The following is a 24,877-nucleotide window of genomic DNA, read 5'->3' on the forward strand; positions in this document are numbered from 1 at the left end:
CCACTTATAATTTTCAGAGAGAAAAAGAGGCATCGCCTGTGCTGGCTGGCCGACGGTCACACAAAATTCCTGGGTCCTTCCCAAGCAGGCTATGACATCTGGTAACCCCATTGTCTGCTATCTGCAGGGAAAAAAGTGTTAGACACGAGGGGCAGATGGAGTTTGCCTAACGTGTCTGTTCTCTTCTTTGCTGCCTTTTCAAATCTTCTTGAGAATGCAGCAAAATAGCAGCTGTTTATAATTTCATGAATAAAGAACTATGTAAATTTCAACTAGGAAAATGTGTTGCATCTCTGGTGGGTAAAGTGTGGTATATGCTCCCATTCCGTCTCTATTTCCATCTCATGTGCATCTTGGAGTTGATGTAACGGCAGTCTCTGGGCAACTGCTCAGTTTCAGAATCTGTCTCAGATAATTGATGACAAAGGATGACGACCCATTCCTATTGGCCAGAACGACAGCCTTGCAGGCCCAGCTTCCGGGTTCCAACTCCAGCTCCATAGCCTCTGAGCCTGGTGTCAGTCTCTCTGTGTTTCTTTTTACTGATCTGTAAAATGGATATAATCGCCTTTCTCTCCTTCAAAGAACACCTGCAAAATAGTTGCGTATTTGTGAACTAACTTCCAGCCACCTTTGGACGAGAAGGCCAAGTGTGTTTTCAGTTTTCTTCTCAGTGCCTGCACGAGGCCAAACTCACCAGCTAAAGATTCCACCGTGACTGGGTCTAATCAGGTACGCGCGGTTCTGGAGCTGTCTCCCACCTCCCTTCCTCTGCTCCTGGGGGCTTCCAGCAGCCTCCTGGCCCTCCATTGACGCTATCTTTCCACGAACAATCTCAGCAGCTCAACTCAAAAATGGCAGGAGGGCCCGCCCTGGTTGATGGGTAAGCCATCAAGCCTGTTGTAAATGGATCCAAGGAAGCTATAGTGACTCCAGTTTCAGCTCCTTAGACGGGGGAGTTTTCCGGCCATGCCCTAAGAAATGGGCCAGGCCACTAGGGAAGGAGGAGGGCAGAGGCCCGGGGGCAGCTGGTCAGGGGGCTGCAGGGACTCACTTCTCATCCTTCAGTGCTCACACGAATTAGCCAGGGACCTTATTCGAATGCAGATCTTGACTCAGCGGGTCCACAGTGGGGCCTGAGACTCTGCATTTCTACCCAGCTCCCAGGCGATGCCAACGCTGCTGGTCCCGGGACCACGCTTAGGACTAGCTGAACTTTGATATCTCTTTCTGCCCCCAGTTCCTATATTTCTGTGATTCTATGATCGGGTGACCATTGAGCTAATCCCCTGGGGGATCCTGGGCGGCTTGGGCAAAGGAAGGCAGAAACGCGGAGATGGAGAGCCGGCCTCCACGGTGTGTTCCTCCTGGTGCCCCCCCCGCATCCTCTTAGACAAGTGGCTTTCTGTTTGGTGATTATCAGAGGGACACCTGTTGCTTCTGAGCCTCCTCACTGAGGCCCTTTGGGAATTCTTGGAGTCAGGCCATTTTAGAAACCTTGGTCCCAAAAGGCTTCCACCAAGGCTGGGGCTGGTGTGGCCAGTCGGCTTCAGGCAGCGCAGACAAAGATGCTTTCCACAGTCAAGGTGAACAAAGAGTGAGTTACAAGAATGTCATTGTGCCCACAGGCCACTGGCTGATCGGCAGAGGGAATTTGTGAACAAGACCTTGTTTCTGCCCAGCTGTCCTCTGTTGCCCCAGGCTCCGTCCCATTCTCCAAGCCCAGCGCATTCCTGCCCACTCCCCATCACACCGGGTCAAGCAAGCATTTTCCAAAGGTTTCCTGCCTCTTGCAGGTACCGGGTCTGGTGCGGGGAGCAGAGAGGTGGGCTGAGCACAGGCTCTCCTCATGTGGTACCTCAAAGACAAAGCAAGCAGTACAAGGAGACAGGGAAGAAGATCCCTGTGGACTTGGACAATCAGGGAGGACTTCCTAGAGGAGGTGAGATTTCAGTTGGGCCTTAAGGACAAAAAAGAGAAAGATCATTGTAAATGGGTCAGAGGTGAGGATGGGGAGGGGGTGAAGAATTCGCATCCCAGAAAGATCCCCACAGGAAAAGCCTATTCAAGAAGCATGAGGCTACGCATGCTGCTGGGAACGTCAAACAGTGCAGCCACTTTGGAAAACAGTCTGCAGTTCCTCAAAAGGTTAAACACAGAGTTAGCCTGTGACCCAGTAATTCCACTCCTAGGTGTGTACCCAAGAGAAAAGAAAAGATGTGGTCCCACAGAAACCTGTACACAAATGTTCATAGCGGCATTATCCACAATAGCCAACCAGTGGAAACAACCCGAGTGTCCGTTACCTAATAAATGGATAAACAAAAGGTGGTATTATCCATACAATGGAAAATTATTCGGCCATAAAAAGGAATGAAGTCCTGCCCCACGCTACAACGTGGATGAACCTTGAAAACATCATGCCAAGTGAAAGAAGCCCGCCACAAAGGACCACATGTTGTATGATGCCATTTCTATGAAAGGTCCAGGAGGGGCAAATCTAGAGACAGAAAATAGGATAGTGGTTGCCAGGGGCTGGGTTGGGGAGGAACAGCAAGTGACTGGTCATTGGTACAAGGTTTCTCTTTGGGGTGATGAAAATGTTCTAGAACTGATGGAGGTGATGGTTATGCAACTCAGTGAGTATGCCAAAAACCATTGACTGGAACAATCTAAATGGGTAGATTGTATGATATACGAACTGTATCTCAATAAAACTGTGAAAAAAGAAAAGAAGATGAGGCTTAAGGGTTGTTCTCTTCCTAAGAGTCACCAGTCACGTTCTTAGAGTTTAGAGTTTAGAGCTTAAAGACAAGCGCCCCGGGACCCCTTAGGAGACAATTCGCAGGCTTGTCCCCTCCCACTTTCCTGCTTGTGTGAGCTCGGGTTCCCCAGGAAGCAGCCTCTGAGGCAGATTCGTGTACAGGAAGTCTACTGGGAATGGATCGATGCTTCTGGATCAATATTTTTAAGGGAAGCAGGCTTGGGCAGGGGGAGGGTGGAGCTGTGATGGAGTCACAGAAAGGCCTCAGCCAATCCCATGGGGTCCCCTGGAACTGAGATGACCCAGAGGAGTCGTCCCACTTTGAGTCAAGGGGGTGGGTCTCTATGCCCCTTGCGTGGACCAGCCACGGGATGGGAGTTGCCCCCAGGGGAGGGATACGACCTTGAGCAAGGTGGCTTTTTTTGGGCCAGGATCCAGCTGAGCCCTGTCAGCCATCAGCACTCCCAGCAGCAGGGGGACAAGAGGGTGCCAGCTCTGGAGAGAGGGCCTGGGCAGCATCCCCTTTATTCCCTATGTTTCTCTTCCTACAGCTGGGCTGATCCACCCTCCACCTGGTTGGAGCGAGGAACCTCACCGCTGAGGAGTGAGGCCGCTTGGCCTCACAACACAGATGAAACAGAAGCAACCAACTTGTTTCAAAAGGACGTGATAGGGATATTCTTGAAAATAGCTGCATTATAGGACATTTCTGGAACCCAATCCTTGAATTCTCTCTCGTTTTTTCCATGTTTTTTAAAAAAAATTTTTGAAATTGAGATAAAATCCACAGAACATAAAATTCATTCCTCCTCGTTTGTAAATCTTTTTTTCTCCTCTCCTGCTGTTGGAAGCATTTTGGCGCAAGGTTGTCACCCTTGCAAGAGCAGTAACTCTGACAGCAGAGAAACAAAGGTCAGCGGAGAGTTTTTAAATGGCAATAATGACGACAGGAATGAGTCGTCTTGCCGCTCATTGGAGAGTTGGTGAAGCCACTCTTTAGTCAAAAAGATGGGATTCCTGGCAGAGTTACACTATGTCCCTTACTCGTTATGTGCGTAAACCACCAAAAAACATAGGAGTAAAATAAAAAGAGATGGGCTGTTTCTTTGAATCTTCTTCCAGCAGAAAAGAGGAGAAACTGACTTTGGGGTGTTGCTGTAGCTTTTTGTTTTGAATAATATGTGATGTCCTGTCCCACAAATGAAAGCAAATTGGATCATCAAATTGCCTGAGTCACCTGAGAAACCACAATTTAATGCCACCTTCCAATACCCAGAGCTCCTATCTCTAAATCAAATTCAGTAGAAAAACAAGTAAAAAAAAAATTCTTAAATAATTATGGCAGTGGGCAGAGGTTTTTTTTGTGATCAAAATGGTTGATAACGCTTGTATAAAGAGCGAAAAACATCTCCTATAAAAATTTAATCCGAGTGTTTTTGTTGTTAAAAATCTCATGTGAATCATGAATTATGAAAAACATGACTGGGGAAAGCTGTGAACAAGTCGGTTCAAGCATCTCAGGCATCTGATGAGCTCACGCCCGGTCCAGCCTGGCTTCTGGATGGAGGATGTTATCAGGTTCAGAGCTCGCTGACGGCCTAACGCTGGCTCCAGGCCTCACCCGCTGCTTTCACACCGGCGCCAGATGTTTGCAAAGAGCTCAGGAAGTGGCGGAGAACCGAGCTCGGGCTGGTCACCCTCGGGCGGTGGCTGGTGTTGCTTTCCCAATCTTCAAGACACAGAAAAAGAGACCCTGAAAACGAAGGACACAGCAAGATGGACTTAGACCTCGTGACCCTTGACCTTTGACTCAACTGAGGAGTGAACCTGGTTCCTTCCTTCGTTCCTTCCTCAAACATTTATGCAACACCTACTATGTGCCACGCCTAGAGGTGATGAGAATGCAAAGAGAAATGACAAGGTCTCTATCTTCAAACAGCTCAGGCCATGGGGAGAAACTGAAAAATAACTGAAATCCGGTTTGATTCCGGGATGGAATCTGTGTGACGTGCGTGGGGGCAAAGGGCAAAAGACGGCCTTGACCCGGAGAGTCGGGGTTGCCCACCTGCCCCAGGGAAAATGAGGGAGAGCCTGTAACAGCAGCAGGAGGAAGGCCAGGTGGGAGCGTTTCAGGATGCTCACCCAGGTGGCCCTGTGGGTGTGTCAAGTGGATGATTTGGTCCCTGTGTCTCGTGTCCTTGAAAGCACAGAAGCCGAGATAGAGGGAACGAGAGGACTTGAAAAGCAGAAGGGCCTGGACCGTTGGTCCCCATCTTCCTCTCTTTCTGAATGCAAAGCCAGCATCCGGTCACTTGATGTCCGCTTCCATCATGTCACCATTCTTCATGATCTAGAAGCCAAAAGCGAGAACTAGGCCATGCAGAATTGATTTCTTAATCACCTTCTATTCTCTGTTTTTCCAGCCTCATCTCAGACCTGGTGCAACCCAGCCCAGCCTGGAGGAGAAGTCCATGCTCACCACGCTGGCTAGAGGGGCGCTGCCTTCACGGAGGCGTGGGTCCATGGAGCCAGGCCTGCTTTGAGAGTTTGGCCAGAGGACTTGAGACGTCCCCAGCACACCAAGGGCAGACTAATGACATCAAAGTGGAACCACAATGATAAGTCCCAGCTCCCAAGGATTTGAGCTTCTCCTGTGGCACCAGACCACGTGCCAGGCAATTGAAACATATACTACTTAATTTATCCCCCACCGCACATTTGAAGTAGTCCCTCCTTCAAATCACAAAGTCGCAGAACACACTGTCTACCCCTCAAAATGGGTAGGCAGTGGTTAGTAGAACTCAATAAGGATGCCGGACCACATGCTAGACAACTCTTTGGCAAAGTGACCAGCTCCTGTGCACTTGCCAGCTGGGATCCGGTAAAACCACAAATTAGCACAGATCCCAGACCTTCGGGGTTGGTCCCGAATCCTGAAACCCACAAACATTAAGTCCACCTGTTCTGAGGGGCTACAGAATTATCACCACTTTAGATGAGGAAGCTACTGCCTTATTTGCCGAGAATCCTTCCCGGTTGCCACCCAGGCTCAGAAACCACAAGTCTCCCTGGAGAGCAGGGGCTCCCTCCCAGGGTACCCTGTGAGCCGTTTGCAAGAGAGTGTCTAATCCTTAACTGCCCTTTTCTTCTCTCTGTGCTGCGGGAAACAGGGGTCAAACTGTCCCACCTTTCCAGGGCAGCCTTTTAGTGGCTCTCCCTTAGTCCTCTGAGCTCAATGCCCTCAGGTCAGACTGCAAAGGACCATTGCCTCAGCCCTAGCAAGAGATGCTGTTGTCGAATAAGACTGGCCATTGACAACTTCATTCATTCAACACCTCATTATTGACATAGTCAGGCCCTGGAGACAAAACAATGAGAAGGAGGGAGACAGGCCCGGTTCCCGCCTCACCACTCTTAGAGGTTGGCCAGAATGACGAGCGACCCAGGGATGCTTTCAAAGCTTGGTGTGATGCGTCCTGATGACAGGAATAAAATGGACCAAGTCCTGACTCAATTCCAATTTGCTGAGTTGCGTATGTGTTTTCTTTCTTCATTTTCATTCGCTTATATATAACTTAAATACATATTTTGAAATTCCTCCTGCATCAGTCAGGGGCCCAGTAGGAAACGGGACCAAATGTAGATGATTCAAGAGAAGTTCAGAAGAGACTAGGCACAAGGTGTGGGCCACATGGAGGGAGCCATCAAGGGGTGATGAGGCCCCCTGAGATTAGCAACAGCAGGAAGCTGTTACCACCCGTTGGTCCGAAGGGACAGCGGAGGGAAGGGACGGAGGAGAGCCGAGCCACAGAGGAGGGAGGGGTGGCTTGGTGAAGGGATAGCCTGGTGGAAGCCATAGTTGCGGGAGGATGCAGCCACCGCCCAAACTCCAGAGGCCAAGCAGGAGGGAGTGGGAAGGCAGAGTCCCAGCCTCTCCTTCCTCCCACTCTACAATATCCCACAAAGCCATTAGCCAAACCCAGTGGGAAGCCGGAGAGCAAGGGGACATGGCAATGTGGCTTTCGTAGGGCACAGGGCAGGGGAGTAAAGGGCGGAGACTGGCTGTAGGGGTGGGGGAGGTAAATGATAATAACCAGGAACTGTGCAAGGGCTGGAGGGAGGACTCCTCAGGGAAACGGGCTCAGATGTCAGGCCAGGGCCGGGGGTGGGGAGTGGGGGGGTTCATTCCTCCGGGGTGGATGCTGCTGAGAAGGTGGAGCTTTTGAAGAAGGAAGAGCCTTAGCACAGAAGGAAAGGCAAGTTAGGATAGCTGGTTAATCCGCGCTGTTTAGCTAATCGGAGCGCATAATTTAGTCTCAAAATGGGAGAAATGGGAAGGTGGGGGTGGTGACAGTGGCGGTTTCTCCCTATTCTGTCTATACCGATCGACTAAACCGATAACCGCCAGCTGTGCCATCCCTTCGCGCTGTGAATCCGCAACCATCACATGTGTGCATCTGGCCCATAACGCGAGTTCACAGAGGCTGAGTAATGTTTGGAAGGAGAAAAAGAATTATTGCATTTAGCAATATGATCCTCAGCAATCGACAGCTGGTGAAAAGAGGAGCTTTCAATCTTTTATTTTGTCTCAGGCTGAGCAGCTAAGTCTGGTGTTTCGCTGTATTTTGTATTGATTTCCAAAATGACAAAGAAAATTTCCAAAGCTGTCAAACAAACATGAGACATTTATGAAATGAAGTTGCGTTTCGTTGCAGGCTAGGCCTTCTGCTTCATCTATTATGGATATTTCATTAGTGATTCATCAGAAACTTTTGACGCGAGCTCTGCAGTTTGTCATTTAGAGCTTTCATATCAATTTCCTTAAAACACAAGAAATAACATTCCTATAAATAAAGCAGAAGGCTAAGTTTGTAGGCAGATAATGCAATGCGGAAAGGGAAACATCATTTCCAAACATAGGCAATTATGAAAAGTAGAATAAGAAAGTAGGCAATGTTTCAAATTAATTTCCTAAATGTACATTTCATTTAAGCTTAATAAAATATCACTTATATTGCAATAATACCATTTAATTATTAAAAATCCTATCCAACCTGATTAATAACTATGTAAAAGATGCTTGTCTAATTCTAAATTTTTCTTCCACTCAGCAGCCCCTCATTATGAAGACGATTCTTCATTTTAGAAAGAATTTTCTTCTGTCCATCAAAAAACCTGCTGTTAACTCATTTCTAACACTGTAAATTATTTACATCACAGGCTTGGGAAAGCAAAACAAAATAAAGAGGATGTCACCCATACATCATTTTATGCTTGTTTTTCACCTACTATGTCTTTTTGGGCTCAGGCAAATTTTAGAGAAACATTATTTATAAAGATTTGCAATGATGTTTTAAGGAAGAAAACCAGCCTGTGCTGGGACATGTGCTGGGGACCTTCCCAGACACTGGACATGTTTCATCTTAAACACTCTTTGCAACAAGTCGGTGAGGCAAGTTTTAGTGCTCCCATTTTACAGATGAGAAAATAGAGTCTTGAGGAAGTCACACGGCCACTAAGCAGCAGGGCCTCATCTGACTTCACACGTTCTGCTTCCCCATTTTGTGCTCTCTCCACTAAATCACGCCGCTAAAGCAGCTCGTAATAATTACCTACGTAATTCCCAACATGGCTGTTCACATCAAATTCCATTGCCTTATGATTTGGCTTTTGTTGCATCATTAGCAACCTTAACGCCCAGCAGCAATGACACGCCAAGCAAGGGTATCTAGATTGATGGTTTTATTCATCTGTGACAGTCCATGGAAATTCAGTCTCACGGGTAGGAGTTTGGGGCCTTGGCAACCGGACAGGATGTGCCGGGGAAGTTTCTGGCTGTGTTTAAAATAGGTTTTTGAAGTTTCTGCTGTCCTTTTGTGGTTCCTTTTTCCTCCATGGTTATTGTGATCTTGGCCTCAGGACACTAAACAATCTGCCCTCGGTTGCCCGGTGGGATTGGAGCTGGTGGGAAGGCTGGTTTCCTCCCGTGAAAGCTGTTGCTTCTTTCCCTGAGTTGGCCTTCGGAGCCTTCGGACTCAGAGAAGAGCTTCGGGGATTCACTGGACCAGCTCATCAAATCTTGAAGGCAGGATGATGAGGCCAGTGGCTCAAGGGTAGAGGCCCAGAGCCTGGGAAAGACAAGTCCATTATCATGGTTACAGCAGAGCCCAGGACTCGAAAGGTTGCATTTGTGTGGATGGTGGGGAAGGGAAATGACAGTTGGTCCCTCCCACTCTGTGAACTCGGAGACACGAAGGTAAGGGCCATCCACTCCCAACACTGTTTACTCCGGGCCTTATGAGACGCTGAAGGGACCTTGATCCAGACACCCCTGGCCAGGCCTGAGAATGCCTCCTGTCTGTTTCACTGTGTCCAGGGACCAAGCTGGCTCACTATGGGTCATGAGCATACGACCCGAGAACAAGATAACGGTTATTAATTTCAGGTCATCTGCGAAGGGATGCTGTCACTTCCTGGCCACTGGTCATTATTTGTGAGTGTGTTAGGAGGGGCAGAGGGATGGAAGAGCATCTGCTTTATTCATTTTTTTAAATTAATATGCTTTATTTTTTTAGAACAGTTTCAGATGTACAGAAAAACTGGGCAGATAGTGCAGAGAATTCGCATATACCTCCCTCCCCACGCACGGCTCCCTCTCACGAACACCTCCCAAGAATATGGTCCGCTGCTTACAATGAATGACCCTGTCGATGTGTTATTATTAACCACAGTCCACAGTTTACATTAGGGTTCACTCTTTGAGTTGCGTATTCTGTGGGTTTGGAAGAATGCATCACGTCGTGGACCTACCATTGCAGCGTCACACAGAACCGTCTCTCTGCCCTAAAAATGCTGTGCTCTGGATCCTTTCCTTAGGCATATGCTTCATCCTGAAGTTAAGCAAAAACCGTACTCCTGGAACAAGAAGGCATGAACAAATATTACCCTTCTGATGGGCTATGAGCATTCTGTGACGTGGATCTGGGCTGGTGAACAAGAACGGTGACAGCTGTGAAAAGAGCTAGAGACAGAAGAGCGTGGAACAGAACCGTCAAGGAAGAGTGGGGCCAAAGATCTGGAGTGAGGATGGGGGAGGGAGAAGAAAATCTTCACTGAGTGATGTCCCAGCCCAAGGCCAGAGCTTTCTGTGTGTTAACTTTACTCCCACAAGGTGGGTGCGATAAGTATCCTATTTTACGCATGAAGAAGTGCAGGCACAGAGTTTAAGCAACTTGAATCCAAGGACACAGAGAAAGAACATGTTGGAGGTGGGATTTGAGTGCAGGCAGCCTGGCTCCAATGGACGTGCCCTTAACCTTGATCATTGGGCAGGAGTTTGCTACATCATTTCATCTCATTTCACTACAGCCCTATGGGACAGGTGAGTTGCGGTTGAGACATCACAGGTGAGAACAGGGAGACTCAGAGAGGTTAAGCAACCAGCTCAAAGTCACCCAGCTACACAGCTGCAGAGCCTAGAATTTGCACAGGGGCGGTCCCGTCAGATGTCCAGGCCTGTGACCTTCTCTGCCCCGTGGCCCTGTCTCCTCTGAGACAAAGGGCGGGTGAGGGTTTAGCACCTTTCTCCATCGGTAGAGTGGCCGCTGTGATTGTTCCAGGGAGCGTGAGGGAGGCAGTTTTTAAGAGAAGCAGCGACAGGAAATTTGGTCTATTGTTTGAAACAAGAGGCGCAAACAAGCCTCCGCTTTGAAGCGCTGAATAACAAATTCCGCTGGGAATGGAAAGGCGAGAAGCTACAAGATTCTTGAGCTGGTGTCAAATGCGCTCGGCAGAGGGCAGGAGGGAAAGAGGCGGCCCTGGGAGAAACTGGGACAGGATTTGTTTGAAGAGAACACGTCTTAAATAGATCAGGCTACAGAGGACAGGAGGGGGGCCCCAGGGTCAGTCTTTTTTTTTTCCTAGGGGAGCCCGTATTTGAAGAAAAACATCGCATCCGAAGATGGGGGCGGGAAGCAACTGGCTCAGCAGTAAAATGCAGAGCCGTTCCAGAAGAAAACAAAACCAAACCCCACCACCTGGTCCGACTCGGTTGGTAATAAAATGCTATCGGATAAACGGAGCTTGTGTAAACTAATCCCACCTCCCACTCGCAAGGCAGCGTTAAATTTAGGAAGGAGAGACGGTGAGATCCTGAACTTGGAGTAACTTGCAATTGCTTTCCTAAACTGCACGCCTTAGACTCTGATAGCGTATCCATGACCCCACCCTCCCAGGCGGACTTGTAGCCAGAAAGGGATTGTTAATCAGATACTTCCCCAGACAGTCCATTAGACTAGACTCCCCTAAAGTGAAGAAGTAAGAACCTTGGGCAATTAGCAAGGCAATTCCCAATGATGCCTAGAAAAACACACCCTTCTCCCACTGCTTAGATTGCCAAACATCTCGTCTTCCTGTACTTAAGGGGACTTTTGACTCTCCCCATTGTCTCTGACTTGCAATCGATGTCTCATTCAAGACCCAGGTCAGGTTATCAATCTTTACTATAGATGCCCTGGACCCGAGTGTCTGGAGCCTCCACTGCTGCAGAGAAATGTCTGGAGATAAAAGCTGCCCCCCGAAGGATTGCTGGCCAGCAGGCTGCTGCAAGGTAAGATGGAGGGAGCCCTCCTGGGTGGGCAGTACCCAGGGTTTCCTGAAGGGGTGGAAGAGAGGCGACCTGTCCCACATCCCAGGTAGGTTCTGACCAGCTTGGAGGCCAGGTGTGACAGAGCGGCTGCAAGTGGGTCTAGGGAGTGCACAAGGCAAAGACTTCAGCTCACCAATGAGGATGTCACATTGGAGGATTGTCTTTACCTTCTGGGCCTCAGTTTTCTTATATGTAAAAGGGTAATAATGCTTGCTGCCTTGCAAACCTGCTGGAGGATGAGAGGTAAAGCTGTATAAAACACAGGACAGATGGCAGGTGCTCAGTGGATGACAATTGTTGCTATTAGGTGGCTTTACAGACAAAGATGACTCTTCCAGGCTTGTGACTCTCAATCTGGCCTTTCCAGCCTCAGGACATTAGTAGATAATAGGATGTCCTGCATGGCTCTCTTCCCAATCCCCTTCCAAGAGTTTCCATAAATATGTTTTATTTGGGGGAAGCCTGACCTCAAAAGTCCCCAAAGGGGAAAGAAGTTAGGGAAGGTGCATGGCTGAGTCAGAATGGGGCTGGGTGCCTCGGACCCTGATGTCTCCAGAGCAGTATCGATGAGCTAGAGCAGTGGACCGGCGTGGAGCTGGGGAATGTGGGGTCTTTACCTCCATCAGATGTTATTTTCTTGTGCACATCAAATAACCTCTGGGATGGAACCGATGACGTGCTCCCAATGTCGTCTCAGCCAGATCTTAGATTCATTCCAGGGCAGGAGCTACCACATTTCATCTGGCTTGATATCCACCCCCACCTTGCCTTCTTGCCTGCCCCCAGTGTGCGTGTGCACGTGCATGTGCACACGCGCACACGCACCCTACACCAGCCTGATACAGCTTCAGGAGCAGTTGCAGATTTGAATTGACTTTATTTCACACCACAGTCAAGAAAGCAGGACACCCTGCTTCTCTGTCTGTGGATGTGGTCTTAGCCCTGAGTTCTGAAATAACAGGTCCAGGGTGAACAGGCCTTGAAGCTGAACAGGAAAATAGCCCTGGCCAAGATCAGACCTACCAGGGACTTCAGCAGGGTAATAAGTGCTTACGTTGCCAAAGCGAAGGGGCCTGAAGCATTACGATGCTCCGCGGCATGAGGAACGTGTGGCAGGGCAGGGAAGGACATTTAACAGCCAGCGATGACATGGCACAGGATGAGACCGCAGTGGGGGGGGATCCTCTCTCACCATGGGATTCCTCCCCATGGTGCTCAGCCCTCAGATGGAGGGGGAGCAGGGAATTCCCTCAGGCTCCAAACCTGGTGCACAGTAGGCCTTCAATAAATATTTGTTGGAGGAATAAATAAATAAAAGCATCAATCATTTTGGAAAGGTATTTGGGAGGGGGGCAGCTGAGATCAGGCCATTAAAATGTGGTCAGAAAAGTGGGTAGGTGCTTGCCAGCTTGGTTGAGAAATCCAGTCTCTCTCTCAAACAACCACTTTCTGGGGCTCTGAACCTCAGTCTGCCCGTCTGTAAAATGGTATTTAAATATCAGCGGGATTGCAGGGAAGCAAAGTGTGGATGGAATGCAGATTAAATAAGGAGAGCTGGCGTTTATTGGGTGCTTACTGCATGCAGGTAGCACTCAAAGTGTTTTATGTGGATTTTCTCATTTAATCCTCACTGCACACAAGGAGGTGTGCACTTCTGTTGTGGAAACTGAGACTTAGTGAAGTCAAGATGACATGCTCAAGGTCAAACCATTCTTCACCAGAATTTGAACCCACATCTGACCTTGGGGTTGTTTGCTTCAGTGCAAACCACCTCTCCTTAGCTCTGTCGTTTAAACGCTGTCTGGACTGTTAAGGCAAGGGTCCTTGTTGACACTGTGAGTTGGAAAAGGGCGCTCACATGGGAACGGGTCGTTTGCAGGAATAGCACGTCACTTGCAGCACAGTGGCACATCGTCCAAAATGGCGGTCTCCCCACCTTCCCCTTCAGAGATGCCACCATCTGGGCAGCCTTTAAGATGCCAGCCTGCTCTCCACCTCCTGGGCTCCCAGCTGAACAGCCCTCTCACTGTGTCCCTTCTTCATATGTGTTTAGTCTGTGCTGTATTGTGCGTGCTTTCCTGACCCCAAATACCCTCCAGCTTTCTTTCTACCCCTTACATCCTGTCCTGTCCAAGACCCCATCATTTCTGGGATCTTTTGCTCATCTAAACTGAGAATGAAGCTCAGTTAATTGCTCAGATCGACGCTCATGCTACGGCACGTACTAAGATTTCATCAGCTCCTTTCCCGGCTGTTGTGTGTCTTGTGCTTAAGTTGAATCATTATATTTTTTCACACGTTATTGCCCTGTTCCCAATGAAAGCTCCTAAGGGCAGGGACCTCGTTCACCGCTTCTGTGTTTTTTACAGTGTCTGACACTTCTTTCCTCCACTGAACCGTAATGACTTCAGTTTCTCTCAAATGCCTTTGTATTTCATATTTACTTCAATTAGCACTAATACAACAATACTTTGCACCTTTATAGGATCTTTCGTTGGCGAGCTCAAAAGCATTTTACAAGAAAGGATTAATTATTCCCATTTTACAGGCGGGAAACCTGAGGCGAAGTCAAACAGTGACTCAGTGGCAAAATTAGGATACGATTTTCCCTTTCTGTTTGCAGCTGTCTGTTACGAGCATCAGACCACGTGACCCCTTCTCAGTTGGAGTTGTTACTATTTAAAGAAATGACATATCAGGCTTTTTCATCATCCTTATTTTAAATAATGTCTGCTATTTCCCTGCACTATAAAGGTAGCATATGCTCATGTAGAAATTATCTAAAATACAGGAATGCTAAAGAAGATAAAACTTACTCAAATTCATTGTCGAGAGTCACCCACTGTTAATATCATACTGTGTTTTCTTTTGGCATTCTCTACATCTATAGAATGTGCTATTTATAGTTGAGCTCATAATACATACTATTTCACTATTTATTGAATAATTTCTGTATTGTTGGCCATTTGGCTCATGCCGTTTTGTTGTTTTCTGGTTTATTTTGTTACCAGAAATATCTCTGTGATGAAAATATTTGCATTTTATTCCTTTATTTAACATGTATGCTTTTCAGATTATGCTTGTGTGTGTGTGAATATTTTAATAAGAAAAAATAGTTGCTAGATTCCAGGCCCATTTTCCGGGCTTCCTCCTTCTATCTCACACACAGACCAAATTTTCACATCCTATGAGACCCGCTAGTGACTTAAACCTCTAAAGATATTATAATACAGATCCTCAGAAACGGACACTAAATCAAATATTTAATGTGAATGGAGCTTGATGGAATGAAGAAAGTTTCTACCCAGTGCTAGAAATATCAGCTTCCCTATTTACGACCGGAACAAGCTTTCAAATCTTACAAACCACACTTACCCAGGAAAAAAATAATATACAATCTGACAGTGCTTATGACAAAAGAAAATCTAATTACATTTCATGCAAACAAGTCTTCATTCAACTGCAGAGACGTGTCATAAAAGATCTTGTGGAGAAACAAAACAATACTTTGCTTCATGTCGTGAATACAATTTTTAAAAAACCATGTCTCCGCCCTAAATGTCCTGGCCAGGGACATAGCTGTGTGTTTAAAATATCGGATGGCAAACTGATATTGTAAGAGCAATATTAATAATGAAAGGCCAATATAAATAGAATGCATACGGCTCATAGATCCCAGGAGGAGAGAAAAGGAATTAATATAAGATCCCAGCACAGAACTTGAACTTTACATTAAGCAACATAATAATAATATTTATGTAGTCCTTTACATATTTAAAGCCCTTTCAAGCTACTGATGATGTACACTATTCTTTCTAGTGATTCAGCGATGACATCAGTAAGAGTCACATAAGGGGGTATTTATTTCAATAGTTTACAGGAAATATGTAACATGACATTTACAGGGGCATCTTATGATGAGGAAGAAGCAAAAAAAGGCAAAATGAGATGTGATATTCCAACAAACTCTAAATTTCAAGAAAATTTATGTTAGAATATAAGTTTGGTTAAAGAGACTGGGGCAGGAGGTGGGGTGTGACTGGTGAGGTGGCGTCGGGAACTTGTGGGGTGATGAGAAGTCCCAGGTGCCTCCTAGGGGCTTGGGAGTCCCAGAACAGTGAGCAGTTGAGTCTGTTAAGCTAGACGTATTTTCCAAGCATAAGCCACCTCCACGTGAAAGATCGAGCGGCAAGCTCTCTTGTTTAAGACGAGTGGAGGAGAACAGAACGTAATCATTGGAGGTGTAGAAAGATACCTCGAGCTAGTGGCATCGACATGTGCCGTCCAGAAGTGGAAGGCAGAGTTAAACGGTGGGCCAGAAATTAGCCTTTGAAGATTCCGTAAAGGGTCTTGGAGACTGAGTTGCTGTCACCAGAGAGAGGCTGAGGGGGTGGTGAACAGCAGAGTCTACTGTTTAGAAATCATTATAGTCGGTTCTTACAAGTTTGGCAGGTTCTCGGGACAATTATATAACTACACATACATTTGGCGTATAGAGATGAATGATGTACCATGCATGTAATTACATGCAGCAAAATGTGTACTTTTATTTGGCGGGTATTTACATAGTACAGTGAATAGTGTACTTAGAAATAATTAACATAAAGTATTATTTAAAAAACAAAACAATTAAAAGTAGTTTGGTCTTCTTGAGCTCCAAAAAAGAAAAAAAAAAGAATCTGGAATCTTTCTTTTATTTATTCCAATAGTCTATGCCAAATTGTCCTGGAAGGCGGTCGCCAAAGACAAAAGGAAGACAGCGTAATTTCCCTTTGTTATTCATAATCTTTTGATTTAAGGAAAAGGCCTTTTCAAATGTAAAGTATCTCAAAACTTCTGTCTGACCTGAGATATTCCTAATTTGAAAACATTTACAAATTCAGTCAACTTGAATGATTACCTTGATATAATTTTCAGCTTCTATATTTGCAAAATTGAGATTCCCATATGATTTCTTCGGAGTATGATTTGTTTTTACCATGCATCAAAAAGTAGCCAGGTTTTTATGTTTATTTGTGAATAAATGATGATGTAAGCATTTAGCATTATGTATTGTCTCTGGTTATCTGAAATATTTTTTATCGAAAACTTTTCAAAACCAGTTCTCATTTGGGTACAAAAATATTCAGAAAGTGAATTAAGGTTTTAGAATGAATCTCTTGAAATTTCTTTTTAAGCTTATCGCATAAGATGGAAGATTTCTGACTATTTTCATTATTCTTGGAGTTGGGTTAAAAAACTCTACATTATTCTCCGACTTTTTCTGGAGATAAAGTTTCTAGGTGAAACTTAATTTTATGAGTCCATTATAAATAAGATCTCAGAACATAAAGACTCTTTTGTATGGGATAAAGAGGATGGCTTTTTTTTTTTATAATGCCCTACATTGTAAGACATTTTTCAGTCTGGAAGAAATTCTTGATGGTTAATTCCTTCAAGGAATTAGGTTAAGTGTATCAAAACAATTACTAAATTAGAATCTTTAGAAGACAATGTAATGTATTTTCATTTCGTGGGGCTACTCAAAGAGGGCCAATTTAGTAATAATCAACTCATATGGCATTTTAGAGAATTTGCAAATTTTTACCTTAGTGTATTTAGTCAACCATATGTAGATGTTAGAAGAGTGATGGGTCCACCGATGCCAGGAGCAAGGCAATGCCACTTTCCTAAAAGTATGAACTTTCGAAAGTGTTTTACAATTTTCTCTAAGTTACATCAATTAGTATTATCACATCCCCAATATGGCCACTGAATTTTTCTTGGGCAAAATAAAATGGGTCAGAAAAGAAACTTAGCAATTCTGGGCTCATATACTAGTTATTTAGTTGCCTTATTTGGTGCTAAGCTGGATTTCATTTGAAGATGTCAGGAGCAAGCACGACCCCCCCCCCCCCCCATACTTGGGGCTTGAGGCTTGATTTTTGAAATCTTGGAATGACAGATTAGTTGAATACTTGGGAACTGTGAGCTTTCTTTCCCTAAAGGGAGAGCCTGAATGTCAAAAAGTAAAAATAATGCCTCTGAACTGTTTTTCTTGTGTTTCATTCTAAGTAATATTTTCGAGTCAAGGTACTTCTTGGTCCTGGGCCAGCTATTTTGCTAGCCTGCCTCTTTCTCACACTTTGGAGGCGGGGAGGTGATAGCCATTATTCTGTTGTGTTTGTAGGTACTAATGGAGATTTAGGTCCTTAAAGCTTTCCATTTTCTGAATATTTTATACAGTACACAGCTTTCTAGATCTACTGTAATTGGATGTTAGAGGGTCCTCCTGCCCTCCTCTATGGTGAAGACAAAAATCAATCTAAAAAAAAGAAAGAAAACAGCCTTTAGAAATAGATACAATTTATTCTTATTCTATGTCTATACTCCAGAAAAATAACACGTACTTTACAAAGTTTTTAGGTCCCTGCTGGCTACTGCACTCAGCTGAGACAATTTTTGATCAGTGCTTTTCCTTTTCTAATGGTAACACGTTGTGGTGCTGGCCAAGTTATCCTAAACTTCTCCTTTCCCCTGTCAAGAGCAAGAAGGCTTGTATAACCCAAAACTTTGGTAGAAGAAATCTACATTTTATTTAAATAGAGCTTAACCGCTGGGCCGTTCAATGTAGCGTTTCTCTACTGAGTCAAGTCAGCGTGTAAATAATGTCAATATAACCAGAAACGTAACAAGGGTATTTAATACGGATCAAATTTATTTCTAAAATATTGCGGTGGATTCAGAACCCTGAATTTTAACCAGATGTACTCCTGGTGTATTACACAGGTCGTATATATTTCACTTTTTTGGTTCAAACCCAGGGGATCAACACGATAATTAGATTGAGAACATCTGCACCAAATCCAAACCATTTTCCTGATCCTTCCTCGGGCGTTCCCCACGGGAGGGATTTTTTTTTTTTTTTTTTTTTAAAGCCCCTGCACATTTTGTCTAGTTACCTTCAGGGCAGTTTCAACGTCTCCTCTGCCTGCCACGACACAAGTAGGACGGGAGGGCAGACATCCCCAAGTGTGTGATAGGGGAGGAAACGTTAGATGCGGCGTTTCGTCGGCACAGGAACCGCCAGAGGTGGCAATGCCATTTCCCGCCAGGGGCCTGGCTCTGGGACAGGGCGTGGCCAGGCGCGGGGCGCGCGGGTGGGCACGTGCGCAGGGACCCGAGGACGCGAGTGTCGGGGCGGCGCTGCCCTCTACCGGGCGGCGCAGTCGGAGCTGCAGCGCGGCCACCGGCCGACGGCGCGCGCGGGCTCAGGCGCCCCACACCGAGGCTGCCCTCGCGTCCCGAAGTCGGCAGTCCCCTGCGGAGCGCGGCGTCGCAGCATCCGCGAACGAGGCTCCCGGCGCGCTCCCACCTACCTGCCTCCTGCCCCTTCGACTGACTATACAAAGCTGCCATGGGGACAGCGAGGGGACCCCCTCCAGACCTCGGGAGCAGCGCGTTTGACGAAACTGAGGCTCCTGGTCGGCAGTGCCAGTCCTGGGGGCACGTGCGTTCTCTACATCTCGAGGACTTTCATTTCCAGTCCCTTCATTCAAAAGTGCTGAATTCACCGCAACGACCCTCGAACTCAGTTGAAAAGCAATTATATTCCACTTAGGTGTTTTATTTTGTATTCCATACAGACTTTATTTACATATAATTTTCAAGATTAAGGAATTTGGGGATTTGTTTTAACTAATTACACGTTAAATGAAGTGCAGGAGAGTAAAAAGTGCAGTATTCCCACTGGAAACTCCAACTCACACGTGTGTGTATAATCAATTAAAGATAATCATAAAACGTGTGCTGTTGCAAGGTGTCTGCGAAGAAATCAAAAGAGAATGGACTTTTTGGTTGAAATGTTAGTATTTCTGGAAACTAGCGATCCCGCTTTCTGTTTTAAGAGCACCCACACTTTCCAAGTTTCTGCACCTAAAGGAGTGAAAACCCAGGAGTCTAAACTACAGGAAGTTTCTAGGGCCGTTCCGTTGAAGCGGTGCGGGGGGCATACACAGCTGGGCTCCAAGACTTTTCCGTCGTGGCCTAAGCTGGCGCAGCTCGGGCGCACAGGGGCCGCTGGGACCCCTGGCCACCGGGGACGCGGTGCGGGGACTGCGCGGCCACCGTGTGCAGCATTAACGTGTGTAGCGACACGAGGGTCGGGGCTGGTTTCCCCCAACGCCACTGCCACCAACGTGAAACGCCGTCCCCGGCCGTCTCGGACTCTAAGTCCGGCTGGGGCGCAAGGGGTGGGCGCGCGGCTGCGGGACCCCGGTGCGCGCGGGGTCGGGGCTCGGGCAGGTGGTCGCGGCGGCTCCGAGCGCTCGGGGCCCTGCAGGAGGGCGAGCGAAAGCGGCGCCGTGCCGGCGCCCGCTCCCGGGCGGCCACGGCCCGCCACCACGGTGCCGCCGCCGGCGCCTGCGCCCCCCGGGGCCCGAAGCCCGCTCCAGGTGAGCGCGGCCCGGGGCCTGCCGCGGGGCCCGCGCCCCTCCCGCCACCCTGCAGCGCCCCCTCGGGGCCGGGCCGGGGCCGCCGCGCGCCGGGGCCGGGGCCGGGGCCGGGGGCCGTGGGCCGGGCGGGGCGGGGGGCGCGGGGCGCGGGCCGGGCGCCGGGGAGGGAGCAGGGGCCGCGCGCGAGAGGCCGGGCAGCGGCCGCCGCGCCCTCGGGCTCCGACTCCGGCTCCGGCTCGGGCTCGCCATGGCTGCGGCGGCGCCGTGAGGAGAGTCCGCGTCCTCCGTGGCGGCGGCGGCGGCCGGCTCCAGGCCGGGTTTTGGCGCCGCCCGCCTGCTGCCTCCTGGCGGCTCCTGAACTCCAGCCCCCTCTCTATCAGCCTCTCACTCCGTCTCAATATGTCTCAAGATGGCGGCCAATGTGGGATCGATGTTTCAATATTGGAAGCGCTTTGATTTACAGCAGCTGCAGGTCAGGCTTCTCCTCGCTCGGCCTCTCGCCCGGGGGTGGGGGCTGCGGGCGGTCGCGGCCTCCCCCGGGGCCCCGGGCTGCCCGGCCGCCGGGGGGCCGCGGCGGCGGGGAGGAGGGGGGTGCCGGGGAAAGCGGGGCCGAGTCGGGGACAAGTCCCTCTCGCTCCCCGGCCCCCATTGATAACTCGCTTGATCAGAAATTGATCCTCTTTGTTCAATTCATCGATCAGCCCAAGATGGCGCCGGGAGCCGCCGCCGCCACCGCTGCCCCCGGGGTCGGCCCCCACCCCGGCGCCCCCCCGGCCCTGCCCGCCGCCGCCGCCGCCGCCGCCGCCGCGGCGGGACCGGGGAGGGGGCGGCCCCGGCGCCCGCGGGGCGCGCGCGCGAGCGGGGCGCGGGCGGCGGCGGCGGCGGCGGGCGCTGAGCCGGGAGGGGGCTGCGGCCCGGCGGCGGCGCCCGGCTGCGCGCCCCGCGCCCCCGGCCCGCCGTATTCCCGGGGAAAGTTTGTGGGGAGTTGCTGTGGGGGGTGAAGTGCCTGCCTCTCCAGGAGGAGCCGCCGCCGCCACTGCCGCCGGCGCGGCGGAGCTGGGGCTGGTGGCGCTGTGGTGCCGCCGGCTCGGGGGAGGGTCAGAGCGGCCACCGGCGGCGGCGGCGGCGCGCCCGGCTCCGGCCAGGCGGGCGGCCGTCCGCGCTCGCGCCCCGGCCCCGGCCGGCCCGGGTCCCGGCCGCCGCCCCCACTGTCAGCCGGCCGGGGCCCCGCCGCCGCTCCCGCCCCCGGCGCCGGGCTCTCCGCGCGCACCCCGGGGTTGTTTACGTCCGGGCGGGCGCCCCGGGGCCCCCGCAGACCCCGCGGCCGCCGGCTCTTTTGTGCGCCTGCACGCGTGTCGCGGACCGGCCCTCCGCGGCCCGGCAGCCCGGCAGGGGCGCTTCGGGGAAACTTGCGAGGGGTGGCGGGGGCGCACGGCGCGCGGAGCCCAGGGTGCTGGCGCCCGGCAGGCGCGGGTGCGGGCGGAGGGCTGCAACTTTCCCCGAGCGCAGGCCCCGCGCGGCGCCCCGGCGGGGGGCGCTTCCTCCCCGCCGCCCGGCCCGGCCGCCCTTGCCCCGCGCCCCGGGGACCCCCAGGGACCCGGCCGCCCCCCTCGGGCCCTCTCTTCGGGGGCCCTGCCCTCCCCGCGCGCCCCGCGGGCGCCATGGAGCGCGCGGCGGGTCGGTTCCGAAATGCCTTCTCCGATCGGGTTCTTGAAAGCAAAGCCCCGGGGACCCCGCTGGACGGCGGCGTGCCGGGCCGTGGTCCACGCGCCGAGCCCCGGGCGCCGCCGGGGGATCCTGCCGGGGCTCCCCGTCGGGGGCCCGAGCCGCCGCCGCCGCCGCGCCCAGGGGGTGCGTCCCCGCCTGCCACCCCCCACCCAGAGGAGCGGCGCGCCCTCGGGGTCCTCCCGGAACCTGCCAGCTCCGCGCTCGCGGCGCCTGGACAGCCCCTGGACTCTGCCAGGTGGATGCTGTGTGTAGCCGGAGCCAAGTTGAAGGTGAGCGGCCTGTGGGCCAGAAGCTCCCTGAGCCCTGGGGGGCTGTGTGGGGGGGTGTCCGCGGTTTAGGAGGGCCCCTGGCTGGCTAGCGCTCCGGGGGGTCCCTCCGTGTCCCCGGGGGACGCTGCTGCTCTCAACTCGAGATGTGCGTGAGGGTGAACTTGGCTGAACTTTCCTACCCGGGAGGACGGTGATAGTGACCCGCGGTACTTGTAGGAGGAAGAGCAAATGAGGTCCAGATGCAGACCTGTATAAAACCCAGCGGATTGGGTTGAAACCTGTCTCAGTGGAGTCTGACAACTTTAATTGTATGTGCTTGTTTTCTGCTCTCGCCTGCGTGAGAACGATGAAGCAGGCTCCCAGGCGTTAGGAAATTTCTTCAAAATTCTCGCTTAACTAGGAAGAAGACTATGTGAACTATTTCCGATAAGATTAAAACTTAAAGGAGTTTGGGTCCTTATTGACTAAAATAGATTACTCCAAAGTGTCTATTGTGTAAATTAGATTCCTGGATGTAATGAACACAGCCGAATGGCATTTTTGATAAATTGGTCTACCCCGTTTTAGTAAAAATAGCTCCCTTTTATCATAATTTAATTCCTGTGCTTACTGTAAAACCCGTTGTGGAGTTTTAAGAGACACCCTTAATTTTTTTTCCCCCTTGTCTTCTTAAATGTGACATTCGAGCTTAATATCAATGAAGTTTCTTTTTTAAGCTTCCTAGCAAAACGGCCTGGGAGATGGGTTTGGTTTCCAGAGAGTTATTAGTTTTAGGCGCTCTTCCCTGCCCCCCTCCGGCCCCCGCCCCCCCAGCGATTAGCTGCTTCTTCAGGGTATCCTGAGGACGTTTAACTGTAACTCTAGGATTCGATTGAAAGTTTCTTTGTCAGTTTATGTGAATGAACGTTCAGGTGTTCGTCTTGAATAGGAAAGTCCTTTATCTGAGCATCATTCTTGTTGCTGAGCACCCGTTGGCTGTGGGTGGTGGGTGACGGTCTGGCCTCAGATGCCACTTCATGGCACGTTTGGAAACTTCAGTTGACTATGGAACACGAGAGTTCAAGTATAAGGCGAAACTGCTTCTTCCCCTGGGCGCCGAAGAGGCCTTTTGAGTTGATATCTAGTTTAGCGTCATCTCTGTTCCCACAGTCAGTCAGCGAGCCAGTGAGACTGCAGCTTGAAAAGAGAATTCATTCCTTTCAGACTCTTCTCATCTTTCCAGAACCCTTACGCTGAGGTCGAGTTTCCTGGAGCCCAGGGTGGGGTTCGGCATTGCCACCTGAGGGGGACAGGCTGCTCTCAGCTGGACCCAGGTCCAGTTCGAGGCTTCAGGGTCCCCTAGGGGCAAGATGAGGCGGTGGTGCGCCTCTCCCTTGCCACGGTCCTCGGGGCTGCCGGCTTGTCCCTCTGCTTGGTCTGTCCTGAGGCTGCCTTGGGACGGGAACGGGTCCCCAGGAAGAGAGTTTCTGAAGACGGAGGTCTGTTTCGTTTCCTTTTTAGTCCCAAAGCCTGTGGTCTGGAAGTTTCGATGCCCTGGTGTTGCTAAGACTAGTTGGACAAGTTTTTATCCTACCCTAGACTTGTAAAAACCAGACTTTTTTTTTAAATAAGAAAAACACCATTGTATAAATTTTCCTTTTGAATACACTTTTGAAAAGAGGACATTTTAGAAAACAAGCTCATATAGCTGTATGTTAGTGTAGCTTTGGGGATGCGGCCTGCCGCCGAGTGGTTTTCCCTGGGGGACTATTCCCACATGGTGCCTAGCGTTTCCCTGGAAGGAGCTTCTGCCAAAGGGAACTTGAAACGTTTTCCTCTTTTTCAAAATAAAACAATTTCAGTTTTGCTGAAAAGTCCTTTTTCTGCTTGCTTTTATTTTGTCTTCTGTTATGGAAGCGTGTATGTTACCGACTCTTCCCTGTGAGAATTATATTATTTTGATTAAAATATGCATCCCCTCTAGCAGCCTTTTTAAGATAATGAGTAAACAAATGGAAGGGTCCTCCGCAGCTGCTGTCTTTGTTTCCTTGGTTCTTTAATATCAGTGTCTTGGAGATTGGATGTGGGAAGGGGTCATCATCAGTTGATTAAAGTTTTTTTTTCTGTGTGAAACCATGTGTAGGTTTTTTTTTTTTTGAAGGTGCAAGTCAGCGAACGGAGGGAGTTATGCAACAACTCCTGATACAGTCGGATCCTTTAAGACCCCCTTCGCCTGTTTCCTTAGTCCCACATATCTCCCACCAAGAGTTAGCTACCTGAGAAAGATGAAAAGGGGACACGTGGCCAATCCCTTCAGGAATTCTTCTCTCCTGTCCCACTGAGCTAACCTTAAAAATGCTATCTGGGGAGCTGATTGAGCCCCAAACCTTTAGTGGCAGTTGAAAAAGTCCTCTGCTCTGTTGTATACAATTAAAACAAACCCACCGGGGTTTATGCAGGAGTTGTGCAGAAGCGAGTCTGTGCTCTGTGGCCCCAGCTCCGGCTCTGCCTGTAGCAGTCCAGTCAAAGCTGTTCCTGAGGCTGGGCTCACATTGCATCTTAGGAGAGAAAACAAGGCTCAGGGTAGAAAATCCATATTCGTTTCAGCTCATTTATAAAGCCCGAGGAACATCTGCAGTGAAATGAAGGAAGGACAAATTTGTTAGAGGAAAACGTATGCATTTTTTAAAAGAGAAATTCATCATGTGAAAAATCCTACAGAGCTAGGCCAGCTTCCTACCTGCGCTTCCATTTCATAGAGTTCACACATTTGGCCTCATGTAAGTTTCACATATTTAAAAGACAAGTGTGTCTGATGAACCATAGCACAAATGCCAGCTAAAAGTTACTATAAAAGTTAGTCTAATATCCAGGGTCATACATTTATTTTAGCATCTATTTAAAAACCTGTTTATTTAATGTCTTAACTTTTTAAAAAGTATATACTTGCTTTCCCTGTGAAAGGTCTGATTTTTACAAGTAATTGTCAACGAGAGTAATCCGTGTATCTCGTCCTGTTTTGTCTGAAGCTCTGCATTATGGCTACAGAGAGAGAGTT

The 24,877-nt window shown here is 49.4% G+C and overlaps 1 protein-coding gene and 2 long non-coding RNA genes across 21 annotated transcripts in view; all 3 read left to right on the forward strand.

Annotated features, from left to right (window-relative positions):
• The first annotated feature begins 451 nt into the window (after positions 1–451).
• On the forward strand, positions 452–6,284 carry LOC138916983 (uncharacterized). Its single transcript, XR_011424276.1, has 2 exons — positions 452–732; positions 5,188–6,284. It is a non-coding gene; the product is annotated as an uncharacterized lncRNA (long non-coding RNA).
• Positions 6,285–9,911: 3,627 nt separating this feature from the next.
• The window catches only part of CUX1 (cut like homeobox 1), a 368,724-nt gene continuing 353,758 nt past the window's right edge, over positions 9,912–24,877 (forward strand). For 12 of the 19 annotated variants that reach the window (XR_011424601.1, XR_011424602.1, XM_070231688.1 and 9 more), the window contains exon 1: positions 19,997–20,315. Coding sequence is in view for 17 of the 19 variants with exons in the window: in XM_070231688.1 (XP_070087789.1) it covers positions 20,253–20,315 (63 nt within the window). In the remaining 2 variants the exon portion in view is untranslated. Of the gene's footprint in view, positions 10,146–10,871; positions 11,373–19,991; positions 20,316–20,844; positions 21,841–24,877 lie in introns of those variants that run through there. The other 7 variants (XM_070231694.1, XM_070231681.1, XM_023655387.2 and 4 more) reach the window with 4 other exon arrangements.
• Positions 24,427–24,877, forward strand: part of LOC111776200 (uncharacterized) — a 970-nt gene continuing 519 nt past the window's right edge. Inside the window, exon 1 of the long non-coding RNA XR_002812178.2 lies at positions 24,427–24,599. This is a non-coding gene — a long non-coding RNA (uncharacterized lncRNA). The remainder of the gene's footprint in view (positions 24,600–24,877) is intronic.

The sequence above is a fragment of the Equus caballus genome, chromosome 13, assembly GCF_041296265.1.
Source record: "Equus caballus isolate H_3958 breed thoroughbred chromosome 13, TB-T2T, whole genome shotgun sequence".
NCBI classification, from domain to species: domain Eukaryota; kingdom Metazoa; phylum Chordata; class Mammalia; order Perissodactyla; family Equidae; genus Equus; species Equus caballus.